Source organism: Eurytemora carolleeae, unplaced genomic scaffold (genome assembly GCF_000591075.1).
Source record: "Eurytemora carolleeae unplaced genomic scaffold, Eaff_2.0 scaffold815, whole genome shotgun sequence".
Lineage (NCBI taxonomy): Eukaryota > Metazoa > Arthropoda > Copepoda > Calanoida > Temoridae > Eurytemora > Eurytemora carolleeae.
Window position 1 is genome coordinate 63,764 of NW_019396867.1, and position 15,064 is coordinate 78,827.

At 32.2% G+C, this 15,064-nt stretch overlaps 1 protein-coding gene across 19 annotated transcripts in view; it reads left to right on the forward strand.

Annotated features, from left to right (window-relative positions):
* LOC111709548 (octopamine receptor beta-2R) overlaps nucleotides 1-10,956 on the forward strand; it is a 35,835-nt gene extending 24,879 nt beyond the window's left edge. For 4 of the 19 annotated variants that reach the window (XM_023483262.1, XM_023483269.1, XM_023483267.1 and 1 more), the window contains 10 exons: nucleotides 1,390-1,454; nucleotides 1,663-1,702; nucleotides 3,383-3,450; nucleotides 4,861-4,893; nucleotides 5,974-6,050; nucleotides 6,983-7,097; nucleotides 8,643-8,716; nucleotides 9,319-9,400; nucleotides 9,692-9,788; nucleotides 10,201-10,538. In XM_023483262.1, the coding sequence (XP_023339030.1) occupies nucleotides 1,390-1,454; nucleotides 1,663-1,702; nucleotides 3,383-3,450; nucleotides 4,861-4,893; nucleotides 5,974-6,050; nucleotides 6,983-7,097; nucleotides 8,643-8,716; nucleotides 9,319-9,400; nucleotides 9,692-9,743 (606 nt within the window). In that variant the 3' untranslated portion in view covers nucleotides 9,744-9,788; nucleotides 10,201-10,538. Of the gene's footprint in view, nucleotides 1-1,389; nucleotides 1,455-1,662; nucleotides 1,703-3,382; nucleotides 3,451-4,860; nucleotides 4,894-5,973; nucleotides 6,051-6,982; nucleotides 7,129-8,642; nucleotides 8,717-9,318; nucleotides 9,401-9,691; nucleotides 9,789-10,200; nucleotides 10,539-10,858 lie in introns of those variants that run through there. The other 15 variants (XR_002766884.1, XR_002766883.1, XR_002766885.1 and 12 more) reach the window with 15 other exon arrangements.
* Nucleotides 10,957-15,064: the final 4,108 nt, after the last annotated feature.

Here is a 15,064-nt window from a genome sequence, read left to right on the forward strand (position 1 = left end):
GTACCAACAGGTTGCAAAGATATGTGGATTTAAACATTTGTGTTTGTGACCAAGAACTCAATTCCTTCGGGTTTTAAATTTTATACTGGGATAGCCAGAAAACTTTAGAATAGAAAGACGACATTATAGCAATACTGAAGTTCATTTGATGTTGTTACAAAGTATTTAGCTTTACTAGAAGTTATTACAATCTTATTTATTAAAATGTTAATACTGCACAATTGCTGTGGCACATGTTCATTGGACTGTTTATAGTCATAAATTGAGTTTAAAAGTCGTCTTTCTATTCCAGAATTTTCTGGTTCTCACTGTACCATCAGTAAAGTACTTGCTTTTACCATTAGTCGTTAAACAAAAAAAATCTTATCGATTTTGACGTGAGAGTTTAAAATCCATGGATCCCATTCCCAGCGTGGTTACTGGATTTTAAATAGCTCCCAGGGTTTCTGGATAAAATTTTAAATCAAATCAAATCGAATATTTATGTTTACGCAGAGACATATCATACAATAAAATTACCCATAGTTATTAATTACAGAGGTTTAATCATTTATGTTCTGCGTCTGGAGAACTATAGTGTATAGTGTATACAGCTGTTTAAATCTAGGGAAAATGGAAAATTTGTTTGGCTAACTACAAAAATGTTCAAAATACAATTATGGGGTTTTTGCTAAGACGCCTTAAAATTTGTATATGAATTTGCACAGTTTTTTCCTCTATTACACACTTAGGGTTTGAAAACTTAGCAAAGGAAATGAGTTTTTGCCACAAACTCAAATTTCCTAATTTCTATATCTCTGCAACCAGTGGGTATAAACCTTTGATATTTCAAACTTAGATTATTTGATCTAACAGAATTAATAGTTTGAAATATCTAAGGTCTTCGACATTGGGTTGCCAAGATATAGGGATAAGAATATTTGAGTTTGTGGCAAAAACTCAGTTCCTTTGCATCTTTGTGTACATTTTAAGTTTTAAAATTATGTGAAATGTCATGAATTATTATCTCAATAAGAAAATATAGAGGGGGGGGGTTCTTAAAGAATTTATCCAGAACCTGGATTTCAATTTTGGAGTCTGAGAGTACAAAATATAACAATATTCTTTTTAATGTTTGCAGGGAATGTGAGCTTAATTTTACGTGGCAATGCCTGATTTACAATGGTTCCTTTGAAACCTTAATCTGATCAATAATGTGGAAGATAACCTCGTTTTTATAACTCGAAAAGTATTTATTTCATGAGCTACCCATTCCTTCTTAAAAGAAAAAAAATCCCAAGTCACCTTCGCAGAGAACCCGGAAATTAAAATAAACAGTTAAAAGGAACAAAAACATTAATATCTAATAAATACATGATCAGAAATTACGCTTACAGTCCCTTTAAATAGGGAAGCAATAGCAATATGAGCAATATCTCTGAGCACGACGAGTTTCAACCAGAGAAAATTCTCAGGCAATGCTAAAACAATTTGAAGAACTCCTAACTAGAAATTACTTATTCTAACCAAACCTTTAAATTCCTTAAAATGGTGAAAAGACCAACTACGAAAATTTAAATACTTATGCAAAATAATTTGATTTTAAGAAATCAATGTGTGATTAGTTCAGTTAGTTAAAAGCTCCTTCAATCAGAAACTTACTTTTAAGTGTTGTTTTATCAGAGATAAGTTGAAAAAACATCAATATTCAACCAAAGATCAGGTACAAACTACAAATAATGTACAGTAGTCGGCGTTTATATCAATACAATAAAAACGAATTTTTATATAAGTTTTAATATCAATTTACAAGTTTACAAGTAAACAAAGATAAGCTGTTAATTGAAAGTTTACATGTTTATGTGAAGTGTAATCGAAAGTTGTTTTCATTGTATTGATGTATTAATAGGACGACTAGATTTATTTAAGGAGATATTAAAAGAAAGATAGTAGATTAGATTAAGTAAAAGTGGCAGGGGTGTATTATTTACTACGCTACGCCCTCGGGTTTATCATTGAATCCCTCGGGGGTTTAAATTTCCATTGATTCTAATTTGTCTGAGAGTAAATTACATTCCTTTTTAAAGAGGGGATTCAATGATAAACCCGAGGGTTTGCGGATTTTGCGAATTTTTTTTTTGCCTTTGTAGATTTTCAAAGTAGCTTTCAATGAAAATATCCCGGCGGGATTAAATAAAAATTGTTGCATACAAAAAACCAGCTTTTTATAAAGGAATGTATATTTTCTCGAAAAAACATCCCACTTTTTTATGCTTTTGCCAAAAAATTTGTGTTAAATTCACAGAATTGGGAAAAATAAATGAATTTTTGTCTTCTGTCCAATTTTTTCATTTCATTTCATTTTTCATTTCTTTCCAAATCATTAAAAAATTCTGAAAAATAAACTCCAGTGCTAGACAGGATATTGGAGAAAAAAAGGATTTATTTTAAAGGGGATGACTGACTAGGTAACATATTCGAACTGAGAGTGTAGTATTACAGAGACAAATTTTGGATTTATTTGACACCATTGAGAAGTTTTTACGGTTAATATTATCTGAATATAAAATTTCACCAGAGCCGGCGATTTAAAAAATTCAAGAAAATACGACTCGGGTCTAAGCTGTTGTTGAGCCTTATTTACGGCTCGGTCTTTCGGATTTAAGTTGCTCTAATATTCAACAGAGTTTAGTTCATAAAACCGGTTTAATTTTGTATTTGGCGGATTTTCATTGAAGGAATTGGCGCATCCCGGGTTTTGATGAGAAGAAGACCCAACATTGAGCCTTATTGTCCACTAAAACCAACCAAGGTCGGTTTTATTTTCATTGGGCTTAACTCCTTAAGTCGAGCCTAAGATCTCGCAGCCGTCAATCACGTGACACAAGCTGTCGTCAGAGTTGGGTCGAAGATTGGGTCTTAAAGTCGGGTTTAAGGAATTACGGCTCGAGCCGAAGTTTTTAAATCGCGGGCTCAGAATGGATGTTGTGCAAAAGAAACTTTTTTGTACAATTATTTTTATAACCTGACGAAAAAAGTAACAAAAATTTTTTAGAAAACGAATTTGTTGTTTAGGAAAAGGTTAAGAAAATAAAATAAACCCATTTCTTCGAAAATGAATAATCTTATTCAGTTATTGGTTTCTTTTAAACAAAAATTTGAAGAAATCTGCAAACAAATTTAGAATGAATAAAAAACTCGATATAATGCTGATCAAGAAATATTTGATTCTACCATTGAAATCTTCACTGAAGATGTGAAATAAATAAATTTTCTCATTCTTCTGCGAAGAATGAAAACTATAGACGGGATACGAAGTCACAAAATCAGACCAGTAATCTTGTATTATTGTGACCTTCTCCTTCTGTCTAGTTAACAAGTTAACATAAGTATTCTTGCATAGATTGGGGTGGGAGATGAAACTGATCTAAAGAATGAAAGGGATGAGATGAACGAAACAAAGAGAAATAGGTAAAATAAAAGAAATAAAATATGATTAATGATGATTGGAATATGGTTGATGATGATTGGAATATGGTTGATGATGATTGGAATATGGTTTATGATGATTGGAATATAGTTGATGATGATTGGAATATGGTTTATAATGATTGGAATATGGTTGATGATGATTGGAATATGGTTGATGATGATTGGAATATGGTTGATGATGATTGGATTATGGTTGATGATGATTTAAATATGGTTGATGATGATTGGATTATGGTTGATGATGATTGGAATATTGTTTATGATGATTGGAATATCGTTGATTATTGGAATATAGTTGATGATGATTGGAATATGGTTGATGATGATTTAAATATGGTTGATGATGATTGGATTATGGTTGATGATGATTGGAATATTGTTTATGATGATTGGAATATCGTTGATTATTGGAATATAGTTGATGATGATTGGAATATGGTTGATGATGATTGGAATATCGTTGAGGATTGGAATTCACTGATGATGATTGGAATATGGTTCATGATGATTGGAATATGGCTTATGATGATTGGATTATGGTTGGAGATGCTTTAAATATGGTTGATGATGATTGGATTATGATTGGAATATCGTTGATTATTGGAATATAGTTGATGATGATTGGAATATGGTTGATGATGATTGGAATATCGTTGAGGATTGGAATTCATACTGAATACTGATGATGATTGGAATATAGTTCATGATGATTGGAATATGGCTTATGATGATTGGAATATGGTTTATGATGATTGGAATATGGTTGATAATGATTGGAATATAGTTTATAATGATTGGAATATGGTTGATGATGATTGAAATATGGTTGATAATGATTGGAATATGGTTGATGATGATTGGAATATGGTTGATGATGATTGGAATATGGTTAATGATGATTGGAATATGGTTGATGATGATTGGAATATGGTTAATTATGATTTGGTATATAGTTGATAATGATTGGAATATGGTTGATTATGATTGGAATATGCTGATAATGATTGGAATATGGTTGATGATGATTGGAATATGGTTGATGATGATTGGAATATGGTTAATTATGATTTGGTATATGGTTGATAATGATTGGAATATGGTTGATGATGATTGGAATATGCTGATAATGATTGGAATATGGTTGATGATGATGGGAATATGGTTGATGATGATTGAAATATGGTTGATGAAGATTGAAATATGGTTGATGATGATTGGAATATGGTTGATGATGATGGGAATATGGTTGATGAAGATTGAAATATGGTTGATGAAGATTGGAATATCGTTTACTGAATACTGACGACGATTGGATTATCTGCTAAATGAAATCATATTTTCAATGAAGATATTTGTATTACAGATACTTATCAATTTCTTCTTTTTCAGTCCTGAAGTTCGAGTGCATAGGACAAGACATAGGTAACGGACAAGGTTATAATACAAGGAAAGTTAATTGCAGTTGCGTATACTCTGTGTAATATTGAAACCAGTTCGCTCTGGGCGGAATTTGTAAACAAGAATAGATGCATGCAGTGTTCGTTTAGTATCCGAGGAGGTTAAAAGCATAAAATTTTGATAACGTTGATAATTCACATAATAGTTTCCTATGACCAGAATATTTTATTGATTTTTGTGAAAGATGGATCCCATGTCTGACTTCGACATCCGTCTTGTGTTTACATAACCGCCGAAAGACAGTACACTGCAGTACAAAAGATGCGTACACCTCTCCAATAACTTTCCTTTTATTATAACCTTAGGCAACGGATAAGTTTTATAAATTTGAATTTTACTAAAGAATATAATTTATAGATCGCATAAAACACAAAAGCTTGTTAATAAAAAAACCACCCAAGATGGTAAAACTCAAAATTAACCAACAAAATCAGTTAGAAAATGGCCCAAAAACCCATAAATTCTTTCATCTATAATTTTTAACCCCCCCACCAAAAAAAAAACCAAAAAAAACTTTTTATTAACACTCTTAATGTTGACAGTTATTTCCGATAACTACGTATTTTACGTACAAAAAAAATCTCTAGTTTCTTCTTAAACTTTATTTTTAATTTCAATTATTATATTGTTCACTCTTGTCTATCCCATTAAATTTTTATTTGTATCCTGCCAGCTAAACTTTCCTTTCTAATTTTGTTTATAATTACTTTTTAGTTTTTACTTGTTTTGATATTTGATAGTCCGATGCATCTTTCCCGAAATCTGATGAGTTGTTAAAATCAATTAAAATTTGAGATTTTAATTAATTAAAATATCAAAAGAATACGTACTATACTTTCTATTTAAATTTTAATTTCTACCAAGCAATTTTAAACAGCAGAAACAATTAAAGAGAACTGCTGTCGATCAACAGTTTCTCGTTGTTTATTTTTAAACTTAATTTAAAAAATGCTGGTTAGAGCTCCTCAAAGCATTAATAATAAAAAGTCGTCTTCATTGTATTGATTTTATCACCAAACACTGTTTTATAGTTAGAATCTTTAGTTTGGGGAATGTTTTGGTGGATGTAAAAGCTCGAGCCAGGTTATCCATTGTTAACAGCACGCATGCTATTACGGAGGGTGAGCACTTTGTATACATATATTTACCCAGAGCTGAAAACTCTTGTACGTACATTCCTAAACATCTGTATCCAATGTCAACACTTTTGATTTTCTGCTTTATTCTCTCTATTTAAAATCCCTGCTGGGGTCGGACCAATGAGAGTTCTCTTACTAATTGCACACCAAAATTTTAAAATTTCTTGGGCTCTGATTGGCTGTTTGGCTTCTCTAATCGACACTCTGATTGGTTGCATTTTGGACACAGATCTGGATATTAATGTAGGATTATTAAATTAATCTTTGATTAATAAAAAGAGAAGATTAGGCATTAATCGATCATTGATCCATGAGCCAAAAGTTTTCAGCTCTAGACAAACCAGGGAAGAAGTAAATTTGTTTTTCTTAAGTTATATTCAATCACGTTTTGGTCTAAAATTAAACCATAGATTAATTAACAAGACCAGATAGAACACTGGATGTCGTCTTTTCAAGAGTTAGTGGTGTTTAGTTCACAATAAGCGTGAGGCAAAAGCCAAAAAGAGTTAAAGCATGCTCCAGAGTGAGCCTGTTCTACGCCGCATGCGCGTAACTCCTTTGGGCGTCTGCTTTAGGGTTATTGTTAACAAAAAATCCCTAAATCTTGAAAAGGCGACATCTAATGTTCTATCTGTTAAAGTTATATAATTAATCTATGAATTAAACTATCTATAACCTACAAAGAGGATTTTTATTACTTATTAATTTAAAACGCATATACGGACAAAAAAGTGTATATAAAGAGAAAAAAGACAAATTTTAGTATAAGGGGTCAAATTTTGATCGAAAATAATATGTTGCTAAAACTAGGACCGAACTAATAAATCAGGTGTATTGCATGTATGATTAGTCTATTTAATCTTATATGAGAAATTGACATGCTGATTTTCAAATGTTTTATATTTTCTTTTAAGGACTGAAAGAGCGTAAACGCTTGAACTCAAACTGGAGAAAAGAACATAAAGCGTTTGTAACGCTTGGAGTTGTACTGGGAGCATTCCTAGCCTGCTGGCTACCGTTCTTCACATGGTTGGTTTTCATGCTCCTAAGTCCTAACAATGTAAAATCATATTCTTAATTCTGAATTTGGTGGGTGGACTTTTACAGGAAAATCTGGTACTCCAAGCTAGTTTTTTACTGTGATAAATCGATCTGAAAAATTATGTTGGGGTTCCCAAACATTTTCTCGCCCTAGAAACCGCTTACCTCGGGAACTGACTGTGAGTGGTTTTTTTAACTTAGAAACAGCTTACCTCAAAATTGAGCTTTGTGACCACTGACCAGTCTTATCTGACTAAAAGAATTTAGAAGCCTGAAATTGTTCATATAGTCTTTGATTGTGGACCCCTAAAAACATTTGAGATCGGAGGTCATTAACCTCCATCATTTGACCTCAATAAAAGCAGAAAGTAGGGGATACGCATAAACAAGGATCACAATAAGCAAATATTAGAACACTTATAAACATGATTTGATTGATATCAAGAGTCAAGACAAAATTCCTTGATTTTAGAAATTGACCTCATAAAGGCAATCCTATCTTAAGATTAATGACCTTTAGAATTCTCGAAGGCCAAAAAGGGGCCTTAGCGTGGAATTAAACCACAAAAAAAAAAACTTATGTATTCAACCCTAACATATCCCATTTTCATAGTTTTTAAATTTTGACCTCGAAGAATTTATTTAAATTTGGAGGTCAAATTGGTGGAACATACAGATACGAAGAATCAACCTCTGAATTAAATCCAATAAAACATATTGTCATCTTTTTAGAGGTCATAGAGGCCAAAATGGAGAAGATGTCAAACTGGAGGTCATATAACAGTGTTATGATGTATGTCATCATGCTTAGAATATTTAAACATGGCTGATCTTATGCAAACTAATTGAAATAGGCATTTTACCCTTTTTTCTGCGTTTATCAGGGTCAAACTGATGGAGGTTAATGACCTGTGATCCCAAGTGTTCCGGTCCGTGTAGATAATTAAAATTGGAGGCTATGCACTACATTAATTCCATTCTATCCCAACTAATAATAAATCAGATAAGAATGAAGTCCTGAGGGCTAAACGGCTGGACCGATTGGGACAACATTTTTTGTGAACACTCATGGGTGTCCAGGAGGTGTTATAGGCTAAAAAAAATCGACATTTTTTCCAATTAAAAAAAAAATATTTTAATTTAAAACAAAAATTCCACGGCCAACGCTAGTATCTCATAAAAATCTGCTCACTTTATGAGATAAGAAGTTTCTAGGGTAGGAAAGCTAGTGTTACAGCTCCTTAACTGCACAAATTTCAAAAAAAAAGATTTAAATAAATAACCCTGATATTAAGTTTAATAACCTACTCTCCTGTTTCCATTTTCTCAACATAAGACTTTTAAAAATAAAACATTTATCATTTGTAAATATACATTTAGGAAAAAAAAATTTTAAAAAATGTTGAATGTTTTTGCTCCTTATATAAGCAAGAAATGCGCAATTCACTTTATGCTTAAAATTACAGTCCCTTTAAAATGCAAATGTTTGATACAAGGCGGGATAAAAATTATATATTTACTGTAAATATTTAGGTATTTAACAACAACAATCTGTGGAGATGCATGTCCTTGTCCACCTCAAGTAGTTAGTGTTCTTTTCTGGATAGGTATTTACTTGTTTATTTATCCAGGGGAGGTTGAGGTCTTGAATACCATTTATAAGTTCCCGTTTTTTTTAAACAGTTTTTTCTCTATCTTGTGTACAGATTCTACAGGGCGTCTGAAAAAGCTTTTTGAGACATTGCACTCACCATGGTTCAATCTTTTCAATTTTTTAAATTTTTACATTTTTTAATCTTGGAACATTTCTAATCGTTTGATATTTATTAGAAGTATGTAACTCAGAAAATGAAGAATTAATACATTTTGAAATTGACTAGGTTGAAAATTGTTATTATCATTGTGATAAGTAAAAAAATTATCATTGCATTCGACTTTTATTTCCATAGATTAAAATAAGGACTATACCGAAATAGAGTTTATTTCGCATGAAGAATCTGAAGGAGGATGATTAACCCGTCGTATGAGACGAATGAAAGTTGGAGAGTCTGCCATGAGAGCTTTGGCTTTCTTTGACTCATTAGTATCATTTTATTTGTTCTTTGTTTAAACTGTAATACATTTTTCCCTATACTCTGTAGATTCATACACAATCATGGTGAGTTGTGTATGTCTAAAACAGGGTTTTGATATTAATTTTTTAATACAGGATACTTCAACTCAACCCTAAACCCTGTAATCTATGCAATGACAAATCAGGACTTCAAGCTTGCATTCATCTCCATACTAAGGCAAGGGAAAAAGCAAATTTATAAATAGTTCTGCAAACAAAATGAAATTCAGTTGTTGCCGTATATTAATACACTATAGACAACTTTCGATTTTAATTTTTAATTTCTACCATGCTTATAGACAGCATGGATACACATAAACATGGAAACAAATTAACATCTTTTCTTGTATAAACTGTAATTTGAAAAAATAGTTGGAAAATTCGTCTTACTTGAATTGATATAAATGCCAACTGCGGTAGAAAAACAATGATTAATTTCTTTTAAGAAAATGCTTTCCCTCTTGAGCAGGAGACTATTCTGTTGCAAGGCGTCAGAACGAACAATGAATTCAGAATTTTAACCGTTTACCATCTCTATAGATATATGTAATACAGTTAGAACTAGGGTTTCCAGCAAAAAGGAAAAATCGTTTCGCGAAAATTTTTTTTTTCGTGACCATTTCGCGAAAAAATAATAAAAAAATTTAATTATGCAAAAAAACGAAAAATTTCGCGAAAAATGCAGAATTTTTGATAACAAATGCTTAAAACAAACATTTATTAAAGTACAGGGAGAGAATTATTTATATGACATAATAAAACTTAAATATGAGCTATCAGAGCAGAGAATTTTGTTTGAGCAATTAATTGTTGCAGCTATAAAACTTATGATTTTCACAAAATTTTCGCATATTCGCATTTGGCGAAAATATTTACGCAAAATTTTCGCATTTCGCATTTTCGCGAATTTTTTTTCGCGAAATGCGACCCAAGATTTTCGCATTTTTTCGCGAAAATTTCGTTCGCTGGAAACCCTAGTTAAAACCAGAAAACTGTGGGATAGGAAGTTGGCTTTTAGACTAAAGTTAAAACTTTAAGTAGAACAATGCACATAGGACACAACAATGTGCAGTGTAATCAGACCCATTACAATAATAATTGATTTAATAACTTACTATAATAGTAAAGCTATTTGCACTGTAACATCATCAAATGTACTTCAATACTACTATAATGTCGTCTTACTATTCTACAGTTATCTGGTTTTCACTGTAAAAAGCTATAGTTGGTCTCGCTAATAAAGTACATACAGGGTGTCCCAATAAATATGGGAATTCAGTGACGAATTGGATATCGTCTTTTAAATAATTTTTTGATTTAGTAAAGTGATGCCTACTGAGAAAGCTGTAATCTGTAAGATTTTTGTCTGATATGTTTACAATTTGTTTGTTTTTGTTTTGACTGCATATGGTTGTTATTAGTAAAACAAGAAAATTGCAGTATAAAAACCGAGTAAACTTGTCCGTCTTCACTGTTCATCTTGCAGAGACATTATAGACACATCTTTGCATAAAATAAACTGTAGCAGACATAATAATATTATGGCTTTTAAAATTAGGTATTACAATGCTAATTCATAAGAAAGACGATATCGAATTTGTCACTGAATTCCCATGTTTTTTGGGACACCCTGTAGCTAGTTCTTCAGTATCTGCAACTATATGTATTAAGTTAAAGACAAACAGATCAATGTTTTGCATACGTCTGATTAATTAGTGCTGTCAAAGGAATTTTGAGTCTTTGCCACAAACTCTGATTTTCTAACCCCTTTATCTTTGCAATCCCATGTCTTAGACTTTAGATATTTCAAACTATGAATTCTGTTATGATCAAATAATCTTAGTTTGAAATATGAAAAGTTTTACACCACAGAGTTGTAAAGATAAAAGGATTAATTCCTTTAGCAATTTAAGCAAAGTTGTAAGCGTTACAACATCATCATGACTTAAACAACACATGCCCTGACGGCTCATTTGCGAAAGAACTATCAATACCTATCATTTAGAAAGTCAAAAGACAGAGAAACAGTTTTAATAATTAGCTTTGCATCAATGTTATTAAACCTTTGTTTATCGCAATTGCGCCGTGCGCGCGAAGTGTATTGCATGCAACGCAGGGGCGGATACAGGGGGGGGGGGGGGGACATTCGCCACCCCCTGAGATTTCGAGGCAAAAAATGTTCCCAATTCGATAAGTGTTATTGTTAACGATAAATTTAGAATTAGAAATTTGTAAGAAACTAGACTTAAGTTATAATTTTGTTCATATCTAGACCTGTCCGAATCCTTTAATTTTGTTCCTAATTCCTGAACAATCTTTTAATTGTTCCTAAATTCCTGTCCTAATCCTTTATTTTTGTTCCTAATTCCTGAACAATCTTTTAATTGTTCCTAAATTCCTGTCCTAATCCTTTATTTTTGTTCCTAATTCCTGAAAAATCTTTTAATTGTTCCTAAATTTCTGTTCTAATCTGTTAATTTTGTTTCTAAAACTTAAAAATCTAGATTTTTAGTCTCTAGTCATTGATTTTGACTCTTTTTGAGTCTTTTTTTAAGTCAAAAAAATGTTCGCCTCCAGCACGGTTTTTTGTTCCTAATTATTAGTTTTTTTGTTCCTAAAAAATCTTGCCCCCCCCCCTCACTTAAATCCTGTATCCGCCCCTGATGCAACGTTAAATGTCAGCGGTAAAACTGTTCCGAAAACTCAAATTTGAGTCCGAAAAAAATAATCAGAACAAATTTTATCTTTTTTAAAAATGCTTAAAAACGAAATTTAGTTTCGATTCTTGCTATTTCATTAAAAATCTGTTTACAATAACAAAATAAATGCAAAGATATGTTAATGTTCGTATGCAGTTTGAGATAAAAATGCATCCAAACGATGATACATTTTAACCCAAGGTGGTATCGAAAGAATTTTTTAAAAATGTCAATTTTTAAATGAGTTTTATATTATTATATCCTAAATCTCAGTGAAATTGTAAATACGCAAAAATAGCCATGAAATGTGAGGGAATAGTTTTAAAGAGCTCCATAAGTTATTTAATATTCTTCACATTTAAAACCTAGCCCAATACTCAGCTACACTGTACACATGTGTTTGTGTTCCCTGTGAACTTAAAGAAACTGATTACTCGCCGTAAATCTAACATTTTCGTATCCGCAAATATTTACAATCCGATACTGGAGATACTGTAAACCTTTGAATTTTCGAACTTTGTCATTGTCAAGCAAAATTTACAGTTAAACATCAAAGGTCTCCGAAATCAGGTTTTAAAGATATAAGATTAGAAAGTTAGAGTTTGAGTCGACTAATGAGTCACGTTTAAAGATTTTTACTAAAAACAAATATTGACTATAGCATGCAAATTAAATACATTTGATGGGGCAATGATTTAGATAATTATGAAAGAAGTCAAATAAAAATAAAAAAGATTTAGATGTTATTAAAGGGATTTTATATAAGTGTAATTTCAGGTATCAATTTTTATAGTATTCTAAACACTGATCAATGTAAAATTGATATTTTTCTGCGAAACTAACGCGTTTCTTAACTGCAAGCAAACATTAGAAAATAGTACAGATTTATATTATTTGAATATTTTTATTGTATGCTTAAATCAACATTAATATGCATAAAATATGAATAATAAAGAAATTTCCTTGTACAAAGACGAATTTTAAAGAGAAAAAATAAATACTTAAAGACAAACCTAGGACAAAAAGTGATCATTCTGGACAAAAACTCACTTTTTTGGCCCGGGGGACAATACAGTGTGGGGGTTGACAAATTTTAAATTAATCGAGTCATTTTTAAGCAATCGGAGTAAAACAGTGCAGTCACATGAAATAAATGAAATCTTCTTATAATAAAAACAAATCCATAAGAGTTAAATTCGATTTTGTTCTGTTCAAACAAATTATAAATTGATCGCTAAATGTGTTTTTGTTTAATGCATGTTTATTCAATATTAACTTTTGAAATGTAATTTTGAATAAAATTGTTCATTTCCAATTCTTATTTTGACAATGCAGGAAGATGAAATTTCAGTGCTAAAAATATACAATTTACATGAAATTACAAGTTAACTGGGTCTCTCAAAGATAGAAAGAATCATTACCAGAGGTCGAATTTAAAGAATTTAAGCCGTGGCTCTAATTCAATAAGTTTGGATTCAGATCGATTATATTTATGCTTTTTAGTGATTAAAGGGAGTGTTCGCAAAACATGAAAGGGGATCTAGCTGTACTGATGGGTATTGTTGTAAGGCCCGTTTTTAAACAGTGTTTCAGCTTTAATAAAGCTTGACAAGAATCTGAGATGCAAATTCTCTTTTAAAATCAAATGCAAGATAAGTTTGCTTCTTCTAAATACAGAAAGCTAAATTTTTCACTCTGATCAAAGAAATTGACCAGAACGATTTTTCAAAACAGAAAACGCTGAAAACGACTGTGGAAAGTCTCGTAAACCTGTTTGAAAAACTATTAACAAATATTAAAATTACTTAATATAGAATTTAGTATAATAATTGATATAAACACATTCATTATTGTTTTGATAATCTTTTTCTTCAAATTGTGTTTTCGTGTAAAAAGGGAGGATTTCAAGTCTAACTTTCGTTGACACTATTCATAGAATTATTGCCTTTTATTGAAAAATATTTGCTCAGCAAAGAAAATTAAGTTTTATTAAACATAATGTTCAGAGGCAAATACAGGGGGTAGGGGCTAGAGGGGATCTGTGCCCCGGCCCTCCTGGATCATATGATATGCAGGCTCCATCTTGTACGAGAAGTGGAAAGTGGAAGGGAGAGGGGGAAAAGGGAAAGAGAAAGGAAAACGGGTAAGGGCCAAAGGGAAAAGGGAATTGAAAAAAGAGGTTGGGGAAAGGGGATACAGGGAAGGGGATGAAAGGAGAAAAAGAAAGGGGAAATGGAAAGGGCAATGGAATTGGAAAGTGAATGGGAAAGAAAGAGGAAAATGAAATATGCAGGAGGAGAATGGAAAGGGGTATAAGGAAAGGGGAAAGAAAAAAGGGGAGGAAAGTGAATGGAAAGAGTGCAATAGGAAAATGGAAGGAAGGCATGGTGAAAGGGGAAGAAAACGATAAGGTGTTTGATAGGGGAAAAGGAAGGAAATGGGGAAGAGGATGGGAAAGAGGAAGAGAATGGGGAAGGGGATCGAAAATGGGAAATGGGAAGGGGTTGGGGAAAGGGCAAAAAAGAAAAAAAAATTGGACTAGAAAGGGGAAGGGGGAATCGGAAAGAGGGAGATATAAAAAGAGAAAGGGTAAAGAAAAAAGGGAAAGAGGAAAGAGGAAAGAAAACAGGGGAAAGAGAGAGGGGAAGATTAAAGAGGAAGGGGAGGGAAAGGGGAAAGAGGAAGGTCAAGAGGGAAAAGAGAAAAAGGGAGTGGGAAAGAGGAAAGGGGGAAGGAAAAGGGAGGGGACACGAAAAGGTGGAACACTGGGGATCAGAGGGAAGGGAAGAGAAGGGAAGAGGGATTCAAGGAGGATGGTGAGGGGTATAATAAGAGGGAAAAGACAGAGAAGAGATGAAGGAAATTGTGAATAGGAAGAGTAAGAAAAGTGAAAGCCTCTGCTTTAAAGTAAAGTCTCATACTTCATGATATTATAACCTATACTTATTTATCATTTTTTTGGTAATGCAAGTAAACATAAAAATAAAGACATTTTGCCGGGCCGGAAGCTATTTGGGTGTGGCTAAGGAAGTGTGCGCTTTGCCGCAAAAGTCTATGCTTGCGAGTAAATTGTGGATAGGAAGCAGGCGCGTACACAGGATTTTAGCCAGGGGGGGCTAGATTTCGCGCGAAACGCGAAACAT